The 14,801-nt window shown below is 50.4% G+C and overlaps 2 protein-coding genes across 5 annotated transcripts in view; one reads left to right on the forward strand and one right to left on the reverse strand.

The window, feature by feature from the left end:
- TMCO4 (transmembrane and coiled-coil domains 4) overlaps positions 1–5,902 on the forward strand; it is a 40,859-nt gene extending 34,957 nt beyond the window's left edge. For all 4 annotated transcript variants that reach the window (XM_075027505.1, XM_075027508.1, XM_075027507.1 and 1 more), the window contains exon 14: positions 5,139–5,902. In XM_075027505.1, the coding sequence (XP_074883606.1) occupies positions 5,139–5,471 (333 nt within the window). In that variant the 3' untranslated portion in view covers positions 5,472–5,902. The remainder of the gene's footprint in view (positions 1–5,138) is intronic.
- Positions 5,903–8,718: 2,816 nt separating this feature from the next.
- On the reverse strand, positions 8,719–12,032 carry HTR6 (5-hydroxytryptamine receptor 6). The gene is made up of 3 exons (XM_075027510.1): positions 11,304–12,032; positions 9,512–9,670; positions 8,719–9,242 (listed from the first exon to the last, which is right to left on the reverse strand). Exons 1-3 carry the CDS (start codon positions 12,030–12,032, stop codon positions 8,823–8,825), a joined length of 1,308 nt encoding a protein of 435 aa, XP_074883611.1. The 3' UTR covers positions 8,719–8,822.
- Positions 12,033–14,801: the final 2,769 nt, after the last annotated feature.

Here is a 14,801-nt window from a genome sequence, read left to right on the forward strand (position 1 = left end):
GTTTTCAGAGCAGAAATAGAAACATTAAAGAGGAATAATGCAAATGACATTGACAGTATTTTCAAAATAAATTCAGCTCTATAAAATTTTCCTCAAATATATTTTTATTAGCTTCTCCTCTGCTGGAAGCCATGGCCGCTGATGCTCAGGATATATGTATAGTGCAACGGAGGCCTTGCCACAGGTGCCAAATTCACATTTTTTAATAAATCCATTTAAATTACAGCTTCTGAATTAGTGGACGTGTTCACTGTCCTCACTTTTGGAAGACATTGTTTTCTAAGAACCCAAACAGAAGAATTTTATTTCTATTTTAATTTCATTCAGCCACAGCGTCTTTCAAGGTTTGTTTAATGTTCTTCTGGTTCTCATGACAGGAATCTGCTCTGCCACTGGCCTTTGCCAGGTCCAACCGTATCCCCCTGCCTGGGCAGTGTCAGGTCTTTGCTCTAAGCTTCCAGAAAACTGTGGAAAACAGATAGGACATTTTCTGCCAGGCTGAATGCTCTCTATCATGCAAGACATACCCAGCACTCTGAATTAAGGTTTAGGCTGACATGTGGGAATAACTCTGACCAGAGGAGCCTGCCAGCTTGGCAGAGATGACTGCATTTTGAGTGATAATCTGGCATAGCTTGGGAGTCCTATAATCAATCAGTCTTTGCTACCATCTGGAAGAGGAGGGCTGCATGGGTTTGGAGAGAGTATCCAGAACTGAGGATTTTTTGGAAAGCAATAGTGACATTTGAGTTTCTTCCCTTCATTACCAGGGCTACCCCGAAACTGGCTGGCAGTTTATTTCAGAGCATGGGGTTGCACTCCGGTTCTCTTCCTGAACGACAAATTCACGGCCACTTTTGGAAACGGAGAGTAAACCCAAGAGCTGAACTGGCAATAACAGAAGTTGCTGAGCTGGCTCTATTGAGATATGCCACCCAGAGGCAGTTTGCATTTCATTATGTGTGTACACAAAGTGTCTGACACACCAGCGGGAAGAAAGGGCTGCTGAAAAGTGAGGTGTGATTATTATCTGAGCTTCAGAAACTGCAGCTCACCCTATTAACTCTTTTCACCCCCCACAAAATACCATTTTCTATTAAAGCAGACAGTATTTGTCAAAAGGGAATCCTGCAACTGTGATGCCCTCCAAGGTTGTCATTACTGCTCCTGCTGAAATAACAAAGCTCTGGAGAGACGTTTTAATTTGAGGGTATCTTTCTCCTGCATGGTAGAGTTGCTCTTTGGATGTGATGGGCTCAAAACAAATCCAAGAGGTGAAATTCTCAGCCGTATTAATGGCCTGTGCTCCTGTGAGTTGCAGAGGGTAACTGTGCATCCTCTGCTCATGCTGCATGCCTCCCGTGCTCCTCGGTAATTCTCTGTGAATCCATAGGACGTTCAGTGAAGGAGAACGGGAGGAAGGCACAGCCCAGCAGCTCTGTCCTTTATCTCTCCCTGCAGGTAGCAGAGAGGCCAAGGGACTTTCAGCTGAGCTCTTGCAAATTACACAGCCCTGCAAAGCAAACAGTTTTGCGATCTGGGCCAGGCTTTGGAGCCAGTGTGCTCTTTGCATTGGCTTCTTGGAATCGGTGGAGGAGGTCTTTTTGAAGGAAACCAGACAGGATCTTAAAACAGTTGGCTCTGGAGCAAGCAAAGACTTCTGCCATATCAAATGGAGTAATGTCATTGTGATGCCCAGTGTTGTGATGGAGTAAGAGCTTTGCTCATGCGAGTCCATGGCAGAGTCAGGATCGTACATAGTATCTCCTTTCTCCCAGGTCCCTTCTCCGTCCACCACTTGGCAGGCTCCCCAAGCATCCCCCCTGGGCTATGGGGTACACTCTGCGTTCCTATAGCTCAAAACCTGAGAGAAGTCCTGGTTCTTCCTCTGTCCTAAGGAGCTGGATGCATCCTGGGTTGGTGCTTTATCTGTTCTTTCACAATGCTGGGGAAAACCAACCACAAAGGCAATTGAGTGGAGCCGTGGAGATGGCACCGGCTTACTGCTAACGGAGAGAGCTGCACGGTAACTGCAGATTGATTCCATTACCATCTCTTCTCAGACACGCTGATCTCTGTCCCCTGTCTCTCTCTATCTAGAACTGCTATCGTTAATACGGAGAGCAGCATCTGTGCTGCAGAGCTCACAGCTCGCCTTGGCACAGTGGCCACCAGTGGGTTGGTTGCAGGCCCAGGGGTGGCATTATTTGTTTTCAAAGCTCCCGTAAATTGAACTGTGTTTTTATGACACCGTAACCAGAGGCATTTATTGTACCAAATAAAAAGACTTCCATTTGAATTTAATAGATGCAGCTGATTATGCTTAATGACATTTTTTATACTTTTGGGTGGATTTGAACTTGAAAACCTTTCTGAACTTACTGAACTTACAGCTCCTTTCAGCTGACTGATTGATCCACCTGAGCAACGCTATCATCTGTAGTCCTTTGGAGATCTTTCGGTGTGGTGCTGTAGTCCTGCAGCAGCATTAGTGATACAGGCAGTTGGCTTGTGTTTTCCAATGAGTCAAAGGAACCATAAAATCAGATATAACAGGGAAGAAGTCACCTAAGCACACTGATAAACCTACCCCACTGCTTTCATTTCCTTATAACAAGCATAAATATTATTTGCTTTGGTTACAAGAACAATTTTCTATTCCTTTTATTCTGATATTCATCCTGCACTTTGTTCTGACAAATATTCAAACTATTGTTTATTTCCCTTTAAAGTTTTTAGTGTCCTTTACAATGTTATAGATGTTCCCATCTCTTCTCCAGCACAGCCAACCCAGCAGAAGAATTCAGCAGATGAAAACAGGCTTTTTGAGAGATGGAATCACTGAATTTTTCCACCAGGATGGCTTCATAGCTTTCAAGTGGCAAGGCAATTTGTTCGCTGTTCTTTTGCTGATGGCTTAGTACTTAATGTCACAGTATAGCAGAGGAAGAGTCCCACCTCCTCTTATGCTTCTCAGGGCTTGCATTGGTCTGGCTTTATGGAATCCTCTCCGGGGCTATCCTGGAAACAGAAGTGAGTTTCCTTTGAAGAGATTTAGAGGTATTAGCAGACCTGCAGTATGGGACAGACTTTCAGGAGGTCTCAGCTTCTCTTTTAGCTGCATGAGAAAAGGCTCAGCTCTTCAGAATTGCTCATACCTAGTGTCTCTCGGTGATGGTGGTGCTCAGGGAAGAGGAATTCCCCATTGTTCTAGTGGAAGGTGCTGGATACTGAGGAGTTATGAAACTCTTGTCCTTAGGGTGACAGAGGAAATTTGTTCTCTCTGACTAACGACTAGGTAACATAACAGGCTGAGAAATCCCCAAGCGCTGACCAGGGCAGGTAGATTGTGATGACTGTAGAGGTTTCAGAATACAGCAAACCAAGAGACTTCAGCAACTCCTCCCAGCAGGTCCATTTCCTTCTTGTTTCTCTCCACCTTGTCCCACGCTGTGCTCATTCCTTTCTTTAGCCCCAAGCCCCCCTACTGAGTAGTAAAAGGTTCATACTTTTTCAGAGAACAATGTACACATCTTAACAGCCAGTCCGTTAGTCCTTCAATGGTTATTTTAATTAACTAATCTGTTGAAAACATCAAGAGCCTGTTGAGCCATCTGGACTGATTAAAGTCACATATTGCATTACTAACGTGCTGATTAAATCCTTCATTTTGCTCCAAGTCCTAAGTGCATCCAAATGTTACCACTCAAAAGCTGCTTCACGCAAACAGCTAGGAGGTTTGAATTTTGCCTGTGCAGGAAAGGAGGTTTGCTTTAGGTTTGGGTAGAGGTGTGCTGGTAACCCTGATTGCTGGCATAGCAAGGAAGGACTGCTCAGGCATCAGCCAGCCTCCCAGACTGAGCTGGCAGGGAGGTGAGCAGAGCGTCCACGGCTGGGTTTCTCTGCAGACCTCTGCAAAGAGCTCTTACCGTCTTGTACGAGCAGACAGCCCCTTCCTGGAGCACTTGTACACGTGGCTGGGAAGCAGGAAACCTGGGACTGTGGTGTCGGGTATTCCTAGCAAGATTTGGGAAAATATGAGGCAGTGTTGCCTGAGACAGCTTTCTGGCTGGGTCAGGAGGGATTTTAACTGTTAGAAATTGAATTTATCAAAGATGCTAAAATATCTTGGGATGCAAATCATACCCCTTAATCTTTGCTGAAATCTACAGGCCAGCTGGTGAGTGTACCATGGAAATAGCCTCAATTCAGCCTGACAGCACTTTTCCTCTCCACAGAAAAACCCACTATAAATCCACCTTGCGCTCACAAGGGCTTCCTCCCATTTTGGCTGTGAGTACAACAGCAAAGGAGATCTGAAGGCTGGTCTCTAGGAGGATCTTGGCTATCATTACTTCAAATGCTTGGCTTGCACAGGACACCTGAAAGAGAGAAGGCAGTTTCTGCCTTTCCAGCCAGGTAGCCTTCAGCATATGACAATAATAACCTGCAGAGGAGGTTTTCTCTCCCTCCTGTGCCCTGACTGGAAGGGTGCATTCCAATATCCATCTCAGAAGGGTTTATCTTATCATAGAAATCACCTTACAATGAAAATGTGTGGGGTTTTGCACGTATTGTTGACTTTAATTTGGTTTATGAACCCATAACTCTCAGGCTCCCAGTTTTATATGGTGTGGAACAGATCAGTGCACCTTCCAGCCAAGAACCTTAACACACTTGGTAGTTGTTGTGAGGTTTAATGACTATATCCTAATTTAAATAAGATAATATTTGCTTTTACAAGGCAGCTAAGGCACAGGGAGGACACGTGATTTAGGAGAGAACACGGAGTTGAGCTAAGACAACTTGTCTCCTACCTGGGTGTCCCTCACCATGGCAGATCACCTCCTCTCTTACCCTTGTGGCACCCAGAATCAGGGGTTTTGTAACTCAGCAATTTCCAAGCATTTAAACATACACGTCTTAGAGGAAAAGTAATCTGGCAGCAGCGTGTGCCAAGAAGGGTGCAGCCAGTTCAGGTTATTTAGTGGACAACTGCTTTTTTCAGACCTCATTCTTCCAGCCTTTCAGAGCTAAACCCAAGTCTCACGGCAGCGGTGGCTTTTGAAATGAAGGACTTGACTGAGCTGGGTTCCCCACAGCTTCCCTTCTAACAGGACTCTCGTTGTTGCTTGCAGGTAAATGGCCACCTGGACTACATGAAGCAAATGGACACAATCCTAAAAGCTGTGGGCATTAAAACCAGGGAGTGTCAGCTGGAAGAGAAGGGCAGCGGCAGTCTTTTCTCCCCTCTAGCCAAGAAATCGCAGCGGGCAGCAGGCAGTGAGACTCAGAAAGAGGAAAATACCGTGCAAGAGGAAGACGCAGCTGACAGTGAAGCTCTCCCAGCCGGCCATGCTCACCACCATGATTCCCCCAGCTATCTCTTGGGAGAAACCTCACTCCCCTACCCGGACTGTTCAAACAGCAGGGACAGCAAGAAACAGGCAGCAGGTGAAGGAACAAATTAGAGCTCTTCATGTTGGGCAGAGATGCTCAGCCAGCAGTAAAACTGCTTTCAAAGCACCGTCCGTTGCACTGGGATTCCCAAAGGAGTACTGGTAGAGCCAGCAGAGCTGTAGCTGCAGTTTTCAGAGCATCCTGTGAGCCTGGAGCATGGCACTGGCATGTCACTGGATCAAAGCTTTCGGAACAGCAGCCCACGGCATCTCCCACGGACAAGAAAGGGCTGATTCCTGCCTGAATCAGCATTGCTCCTCCAGAAGCGGTGGCACTTCCCTCCTTGCAGAAACGGGGTTTATTCTTGAGGGGAGCAGCTGTCACCATTAGGGACTGTGTCTCTGCTATGTAACTCTTGGGAAAGCAGGTGGCTTTGTGGGTATTTTTAAGCATATCGTGGAGAGGGGCTTGGCACTAGGAAATTAAAAACCTTTTTCCACCAGTGGTCAATTTGATTTTTGGTTTTCACGTGAGCAGGTATGTTGCAGGCTCTGGCTGCCCGGCTATGTATGTCTCAGCGTTCGCGCTTCAGCTCTGCTAACTGGGGAGGCGAAAGGCTCAGGCTACCTGGCTTCTTTCCCCAGTCTGCTGCAGGTTTGCTGCCAGGGCTTGGGCACTTCCCGATCAACAAGACCATTTCCCTATCTGCAAGCTGAGGGCGATGAGTGTTCGAGGCCTCATTACTATTAGAAACATGCTTTGAGTCCCTAGGTGAAAGACAGCAGAAGAAACAGAGTGGGCTTTTTATGATTTATTACTTTGTGAAACTTCCTTCCAGGCTTTGCAAGCCAGCAACCCACAGAGACTTTCGTTTTGTGTCCCACACACATCTCCAGCCTTAAAAGCCCCCTCTAGACATATTATTAATTGGCTTAGAATAAAACCAATACTTGGCATAGGATAAACATCAGTCTGTTTGATTTCTACCTCCTTCCATAAAAGCAAATTGGCATCCACTCTCTTCTCCCCCAGTCTCAAACTGGAGGGAGGGACCGTGCTTTACATCCCCTGCTATGCAGAGTCTTCCAAAACCGTATGGGACTGATCCACGTTTTCCATAAAAGGTCCTTTTCTGGCCTATTTTGCTGCTAAGCCCAAGAAAACGCATCTAGCAGGAGGATAAACCCCCTTCTGAGAACACCTCTGTGTTTCTTCTGTTTTAAAACAAGTGCCGGATGGTATAAATACCTTCCCACATCCAGATCTGGAAGGTCTCATTGACTCACGAGAGGGGAAATACCGCAACTGCAGCTTCCGATTTTGGTTCACACGGAGTCCTCCTCCTCCCTCCCCGTTCCAGCAGCTAGTTTAATAACCACCTCTCCTTTCTTTCCCCAGCTTTCTAAAACCTTACCTGCAGCTGACGTCTCACGAAGTCAAAAATGTGGCTGTTTCTGGGGGTGGCAGTGTAACCTGGCAATGCACGGCAGCTTTGGGTACGGTGCCCGGCTTTTCCTCTCCCCAAGTCCTGCCGCTGAGGGAGGCTCAGACCTGCTCCGCTCTGATTCTCAAGCGGTGCCTCGCTGCCGAGCGACGGGAGACGTCTCCAGGACAGGCTATGGGATCCCACAGTGACGGGCCTGTTTTGCCGGTCGGTGTTGATGCCGTTGGCTGCAGGAAAGGGATACGAGTTCTCCACCGCATCAGAGGATTTGTCCACAAGCAAACACCTTCTTACCAAGAATTAGCTCAATGAGAGAGTAACGTGTTATTGCTTTTGAACATTTGGCTTGAAGAAGCGGTCTCTCTCTGTTCATCTCCTGAAGCCTGTGTCTGCTGATTTGGTTACCTAACGGACTTTCAGAGTTCATCGTGTATTTTTCTACTCCTTTTTAACTGGAGTTGTAGTCAAAGTATGGTTTTATATAAAGCCATTTGTGGAAGGATGTACATATTTATCTTTGTGCTCGATACCAAACCCAAGCTATCTGTCCACAGATATGTGGCAAAAATGTATTAAACAGTTTGATATTGGAACCTATGCTCAGTCCTCCGTTTGTCACGGCCATTTATCATTGATCGCTGGGCCAGCCGTCGGTTGCAAGGGGATTTGTACCAAATAAATGACAAGTTAGTCATAAAAACACTTGTTGTTCAGTTCTGGAACGTATGTGGGCAACGTGGAAAGAAACCCAATGAGACTTGCTTGGCATGTGGCTGCTCCTTCCAGCATCCCATATCCTACGGATACTTTGTACTCGTTTGTATAATCGTGAGCTTCAGGAGCACAGTCAGACTCACTAGTGTGAGCTCAGAAACAGGCAGCAAGGCTTGGAGGGTACGAGTCCAGGGAGGGGACAGCAACCAACTACCAACCCATCTCTGCATCTGAAAGGCACTTGAGGAAGAATTTGCTAAAAGCATTTGTTGTTTTATTTTTTTTTAAGTGCCCGCTTACCAAATTACTCACTATTCTCTCTGCTTATGGCTGGGGGGAAGGCGGGGGGCTGGCATTGTCATTTAAAAGGCAATATTCATTTAGATTCTTCTTTGAAGGGGAAAAAATAGTATATTTTCTATTTGCATCATCTAAAAATTGATGGATTGTCAGAGCAAAGTATGATGGTCATATGCCAAAAATAGGAACCTGTAGGATGAAATCTAAAGGGAAGCTTATCTCCTTACTTACTACTGTCAGGATACCCATAGAGCCACAAACAAGTCGAACACCCACACCCTTGCTGAATATCCAAAAAGCAGCGTTGAACGTTTTGCATCAAATTTAATCCCCCGTAGCGCAGGCTGTTCATGATTAAACACAATGGTTTCACTGTGTTGCAACTCACTGCTTTCGCAGGAAACTGAGACAGATACAATCCAAATCAGGCAAGGAAATTAAACTCCAAGAAGACGTGATGTTCTGTGGACTGAAGCAGCCCCAAACCTCTTGTCTGTGAGTCACGGGATGTGGTTTCGACTGGTCCTCTCGGTGCACTTGGTGAGATAGAGGTGATCTGCCGAGCTGCGTGAGTGGAAGCTGAAAACCAAGCCCTGGTTTAAGTTTAGGGAGACATAGGCTGGCAGAAGGGTCTGGAGTCCCAGGTTCAGACTAACCGGAGATGAAAAGGCCACGAGAAGCAGCTCTTGGAGAAGGGTGAGGGATTGGTGACGGTGAGCAAAGGAGGGATGGAAAGAGAGAGAAACAAGGCAGATGAATTCAGCAGTAAAACGTGGCTTTGCGCTGTTTAAACCTACCCGCGGGAGTGCTCGGTGACGACGTCTTCTCCAAGGAGACGCACGTTGCGTTTGAAGAGGGTATCGAACAGCAGTGCGTGGGCAGGGAGATGTCTTGCAGCAAATTGGCCCTCCGGACAGTTTGCATTGGGCTGGGGGTCCATAACCCCCCGTTGGGACACCCTCGCTCAGGCCACGGGGGTGCCGAGCTGCTTGGGCTGCAGCTCCGCGTCCGAGTGCTCCATGTCAAAAAGGTTGACCAAGCGGGCGCTGGGGGCCGGGAGAACCGTGGGACCGTCGCCAGCCGGCAGCAGGCTGGGTTCGTTCCCCAGCACCCCGGAGTCAACCGAGTCGGTCTCAGCCTGCAAGGTGAGGACGTTCTTGAGGGACGTGGCGGCACGGGGTCCGCTGTTGGAGTTCCTCATGGAGAGGGAGATGGCGCTGGGACGGGGCTCCCCCGAACGCCGGCAGCAGGGCAGGTATTTGCCCATGGCCCTCTTGAAGTCCCTCATGAAGAGCGGGTAGATGATGGGGTTCATGGTGCTGTTGCAGTACCCGAGCCAGGTGAGCACGTCGAAGAAGCTGGCCGGGACGCAGCTGCAGACTGCCTGGCGGGGGGACACCGCAAGGATTAGCAGCATCTCCCACCTCGGCCCTGATCCAGAGCAGTTTCCCAGGCATGCCAACGTTTCCCTTTCGAAGGAACCCTCCAAAAATCCTTTGAAGGGTTTTTCCTTGCTGTTGCTCCCTGGGGAAATTGCATCTTTGGTCCCAGAGGCTTTCCAGCAAGACCTGCAGGTATCTGAGATCCAACCCAGCTGGATTCAAAGTGAAAAGCTTTAGAAAACTCAACATAAAAAACCCCACACGTGCTTACCTGTGTCACGTTGGTGACGAAGAAGGGGAGCCAAGCCACGAAGAACATGCCCAGGAGGATGCCCAGCGTCAGGCTGGCCTTCAGCGCCTTCTTGCTGTGCTTGCTGGCAAACCTTCTGCTCTCGCTGCTGGCCGCGGGCTGGCTCGGGGCGCAGGGAACCTGCAGTGGGAGATGGAGCGGTGAGTGAGTGCTTCTCCCTCGGTCGGAGCCGCCAGCGCCGGCACCAGCCTCCCACCCAAGAAAAGTGGTGTTTGGTGCTGCAAATCCTGCAAAAAAAACCCTGCTGTTGTTTCCCTTCTTGCAAGGGGCAGGAGGATGGCACGCACCGCAGTCCCTGAACCATAAATCAGGAAGAGGAAGCAATAGAAACCCTCAACGATGAGAGTATTTTTTTTTTTTTACTGTAAAATAGGGGTTTTATCATTAGGCTGGTTCTTTTATAGAAAAATTCAGCTCGGTCAATGTTTTGGTGAGGATAAAGCATGCCCTAAAGAGGCAGCTCTAGCTGCTGATTAGAGCAGCAAACTATATTTTTAAAAGCAGGACGTCAAACATTTCAGCCTTCAAACACCATAACTAACTCAGTCCTCTATCCACTCTTGCAATCTAAAATTAAGTTATTATCTCAGCCCTCCGCCGTAATTAAACGAGGCCCTGTTGCCACGCAGCTTCCTGTCCAAAAAAAGAACAAAAATCCAGTTAAAAAGATGAAACTCGAGGGTTCCCTGACCGACACCTTCTTTTCAGCTCGCCCTCTGCCTGAGCTGATTTGGGGCTCCTAGAAATCTGCTGGGACACTTGCCTCTGCTGAAATACGGGGAGTGGATGCTGGTTTCCCATGGCCGAGCAAAGCACCTGAGCATCCCCTGGTCCCCTGAGTGGGGCAGCACTGGGGCCATAGGGCTGTGGCAGGTTGTGTTTGTAGAGTCCAAAAACCTGGCATCCGGGGAGAAAATAAACATTTTATGATATTGTCTGTTTATTCTTTGATTCTCATTTTCCTTTTGAAAGTCTGGTACATCTTATCACGTGTGGGACAGCTGCCCAGGTCAGAGAGTCCTGGCTCCTTTCTTAACAGAGAAAGAACAACAAACTAAATGAAGGTATTTAAAGGCAATTAAGTTTGTCTTTTTCCCCGTAGGATACGAGGTCAATAAAGCCTATTATAGGGAATTAAAGCTGTTAGATTTAGTGGCAATTACCTTCTCCCAGAGAAATGCAAACAAGTGCAGCCACGTTTTGCTTATAAAAAACACACACAGAGGTTTAACCAGCAATCGAGTAAGGAGGTATTTTGCAGTTCCCATTATAGACCAGGTAACAAAAATAGAAGCTGGCTGTTCAAAATAAGGTGCTCTCCAGAATTTGGTATTTGCTATTATTTAAACTCCTTCTCCCCCATATGTCTCACACCCACCATGGCCAAGATTTACGAGTGGAAAGTCAGATAAGATTAAAACCCTTTGGGATAATGCTAGCCAAGAGGAGGTCGAAACTGCATTTATTTTGCGCTGCTGAGCGTTTTCACCTGTATCTTAATGTATTTCTCTGCTTCTGCTCATGCTGTTTCTGTGCTCCTGAGCAGCTTAGAAGCGCACCATTGGTGGGACAAGACATGGGCCACCTCGGGGGACATCGGGGAGGGGGATGTTGCCCAAAATCTCCCTCCGTGCAGTTTGGTTGCCAAAGCCCTTTGCCGGCTGCGGCCCCGAGGCCATCTGGAAGGCAGAAACACCCCGGGCACCCAAATCACGGGGGTCTGCAAGGAGCAACGTCCCTGTGGCCACCTTACCTGGGGCACGGTCTCGTCGGTGGTGGCGGTGGCCACGTTGGAGGCGAGGGAAGCCACCTGCACCGCTTGCTTGCGGGCTGCCAGGAGGATGCGGCAGTAGGTGAAGGAGATGGCGGCAGATGGAAGGAAGAAAGTCAGGCAGGAGGCCACCAAGGCGTAGGGCAAGCTGACCAGCAGCCGGCACTGGTCCTCGTCCCCCTGGGAGGTGACGTTCGGGGACCGGACCTCGAACTCCAGCTCGTGCCAGCCCATCTTGATGGGCAGGAAGGAGGCCAGCGCAGCCAAGGTCCAGGTGGCCAGGATGAGCCAGAGGGCTCTGCAGGAGGTCATTCGCAGCTTGTATTTGAGGGGGGAGATGATGAGCAGGTAGCGGTCCAAGCTGATGACGCAGAGGTTGAGGATGGAAGCGCTGCAGCACATGACGTCGAAGGAGTACCAGAGGGAGCAGAAGTCACCCCGCAGCACCCAGCGGCCGTAGAGCTGGTTGAGCATGGCTGGGGGCATGACCACCAGCCCCACCATCAGGTCGGACATGAAGAGGGACACCAGGAAATAGTTGGAGGTGTTGCGGAGGGAGCGCTGGGTGACGATGAGGAGGATGAGGAGGAAGTTCCCTGCCGTGGTCAGCAGGATGATGAAGCAGAGGAAGGCGGCCACCCAGCTGCTCCCCACCAGCAGCGAGCGCTCGCCCAGCACACTGGCATTGGGGGCCCCCAAATCGCCCTCCATGAGGAGCCAGGCGGCAGGGCTGGCTCTGGAGCTGGGGGGACCTTCTCTGGCCGTGACCTGTGCTAGGTGATCATCGCCGGAGCCAGCTCCAGGGGAAGAAGTACCATCTCTCTCTCCCCGGTCTGTGTCCGTCCTCCTTTCTCCTCTCCTCCTCCTCTCCCTTTCTTCCCCCACTCCCTCTCTTCACTGGCAATCAGGGCAGAGTGACATTCCCAGGAGCCGATCAGCTGTAGCAAGGTTCCCCTCCCCGTTACTCACAGCCAGGCATTTCCTCATCCCTGCAAATCCTCTGGTGCTGGGATGTCCCTGGACACTGCTTCTGGATGCTGGGGATGCTCGGGACACCAGGGAGGCTTGGGATGCTCTGGATGCTGGGGTGCTCGAGATGCCAGGGGTGCTCTGGATGGCAGGATGCTCTGGATGCTCTGATGCTCTGGATGTGCTGGACCAGGGAATAATCTGGACCCCAGGATGCTCTGGATGCTCTAGATGCTGGGATGCTCTGGACCCCAGGATACTTCGGATGCTGGGGATGCTCTGGATCCCAGGACGTTTCAGATGCTGGGGATGCTCTGGAGCTCCGAGGCTTAGCTCTCAGCCCTCCAGCCAGGCTTGGCTACCTGCAGAGCTCTGTTCCCTGGGGCAGCGGGGCTCCACCGAGCAGCTCGGTGCCTGACTTGTGCTGCTGCTGCAGCCAGAGACAGCAGGGAGAGGCAGAGCAGCCCTGAGGCGAGTACAGGGATGCTCCCAGCCAAGCTCGCCCATGAGGAGGAAGATGCAACACGCAGGAGCGTGGGAAGGTGTCTCTCCCCCAGCAGAGGTGCGTCCAGCGTGCAAGGGGGGGTGTGTGTGAGCGTGAGCGTGTGTGTGCGTGCAGGTGCCAGCCAGACTTTTACCTGCCGATCTGTGATGCACAGAAAAGGACGCAGAAATGCCGATTCGGAGGAGGTGGGGCTGGAGGGGGGGAGAGGAGGAGATGAAATGAAATGCTAATGAAAACAGGGATCTGGTCTAAACTCCACAAAGTGGCAGCCAGAGAGTTCCCTTTACTGCCTTAAAGAAACAGCCAGCACCGTGCTCTGCCTCCCCTGCGCCTGCCACCTCTGCCAACACGGGAGACCCCCCCATTCGCCTGGCCGGCGGGCAGCGACCCACAGGCCAGCAGGTCTGCAGCTAAGCCCAGCCGGCAGCACCGAGCACCAGGCTCTATCCTCCGTGCCAGCTGAGAAAAAGCAAAATTTTGCAAATCCAAATAAAAAGCAACAAACCCTGCATGCAACAGCCCACAGTTGCCTGCTCAGAAAGCAGCCAGAGGCACGGAAAGGACTTGCTGGCTGATTTTCCAGCAGTCTGCAGCCAGGGATGGAGGGTGTGAGCAGAAGCCAAGGGAAATGGCTGCACTCACGCCAGGACAGCCAGGAGTCTTGCTCCTCCGCTCTGGGGTTATTTGGGCTGGCCTCGGTGCAGCCAAAGACCCTGCCTTTGCAGGGGCAACCCCAGATGGACCCACGGCAACTTGCCCTTTGGCTAGTGGGAGGCAACGTGTCAGAGAACCCAGCCAGTCCTGCTTCATCCCCTCTAGTTCAGAAGACACTTCTGAATATTTAAGTGCTGTTTGGTATCCCATGCTACCACCTCCGCGCTTCAGGGCCAGTACCTCAGGGTACTTGGCAGGGACTGATGTGGTTTTTTTAATTAGCCAGCTGCCGAAAGGGTTTTTTTCTCCAAACAAATGGCTGCAATTTCTGTTGGGGGGAGACCAGAGCAAAGGGCACTGACTCCAGCACAAACTGGAGCCGTTGTGTGTGTCTCTTTTGTGCCCCTGGCACCTACCCCTGCGGTCAGAGGGCCAGACACTGCCAGCTGCTGTCCTTTCCTTCCTGCACCGCCGCCAAAGCTTTCGTTAACACGCTTCCCCTGGGAAGATGCTGCTGCAGATGTGTGGGCGAACGCCAGCTGTGCATACCGCATGCTCCACCAGCCCTGTCCCGCTGCACCCCCAGCACTGGCTGTGCTGCCCAGCCGCCCACCCGGGAACAGAAATTTGTCTCTTTACCAAGATCTACTTCTCTAATCACCTTTTCAACAACTTTGTCGTGCTTTTCTCAGTGGCTGAATGGGCAATTCAGGTCTCTGAGCAAGGGACACGGGAGATGCAAAGCAGGGTTCACCTCTGTGCATGGACACAGCCCATAAGCACCCCATTGCCCCCCCCAGGATCTCCGTGCCACTCGAAAGCTGTTCACTGGGAAACGGCTGCTGTCACTCATACCCGGACAAGCTCTCCTGGGAGCTTGTGCGTGGCATCTGCCCTCCCTCTGCTTCCCCAGGACCCTCTCCTTGGATGCTCCCAGCCAAACCTCCCCAGCCACCTCTGCATCACTCTGTCCTGGCAGGCATCCCAGGGCAGAGCACACACACGCGAGGCTCTGATCGCAGCAGGAGGTTTCTTTAGAAAAGCGCTTGTACCAGGAAACCCTCACTTCCTCGTCCCATCTGTGCTGGGAACAAGCAAGAAAACCCAACCCAAGCCCACACTGCGGCAGCCTCCCCAGCTAGGATAAATCAATGCAGCAGCACAGATTTATCCCAGCTGGGTCCACACTAGTGCTCAGCAAGGAAGTCATGCCACAGTGCAAAGCCATGCTTCCTTCTCGGCCCTGCTGCACCCCAACCTTAGGAGCATCTCAGTTTATCTCCAGAGCTTTTGCTTCAGAGAAGGAGATTGGATCAGGAGTGTGTCCTCCACAACTAGGTATGTGGGAGGTT

This window comes from Buteo buteo, chromosome 5 (assembly GCF_964188355.1).
Source record: "Buteo buteo chromosome 5, bButBut1.hap1.1, whole genome shotgun sequence".
Classification (NCBI taxonomy): domain Eukaryota; kingdom Metazoa; phylum Chordata; class Aves; order Accipitriformes; family Accipitridae; genus Buteo; species Buteo buteo.

Coding starts and splice junctions, on each gene's coding strand:
- HTR6 (XM_075027510.1), bottom strand. CDS start 12,032: ATGGAGGGCGATTTGGGGGCCCCCAATGCCAGTGTGCTGGGCGAGCGC. Junction 9,671..11,303: donor CCGACGAGACCGTGCCCCAG/GTAAGGTGGCCA, acceptor CTCCCACTGCAG/GTTCCCTGCGCCCCGAGCCA. Junction 9,243..9,511: donor TCGTCACCAACGTGACACAG/GTAAGCACGTGT, acceptor TCCCCCCGCCAG/GCAGTCTGCAGCTGCGTCCC.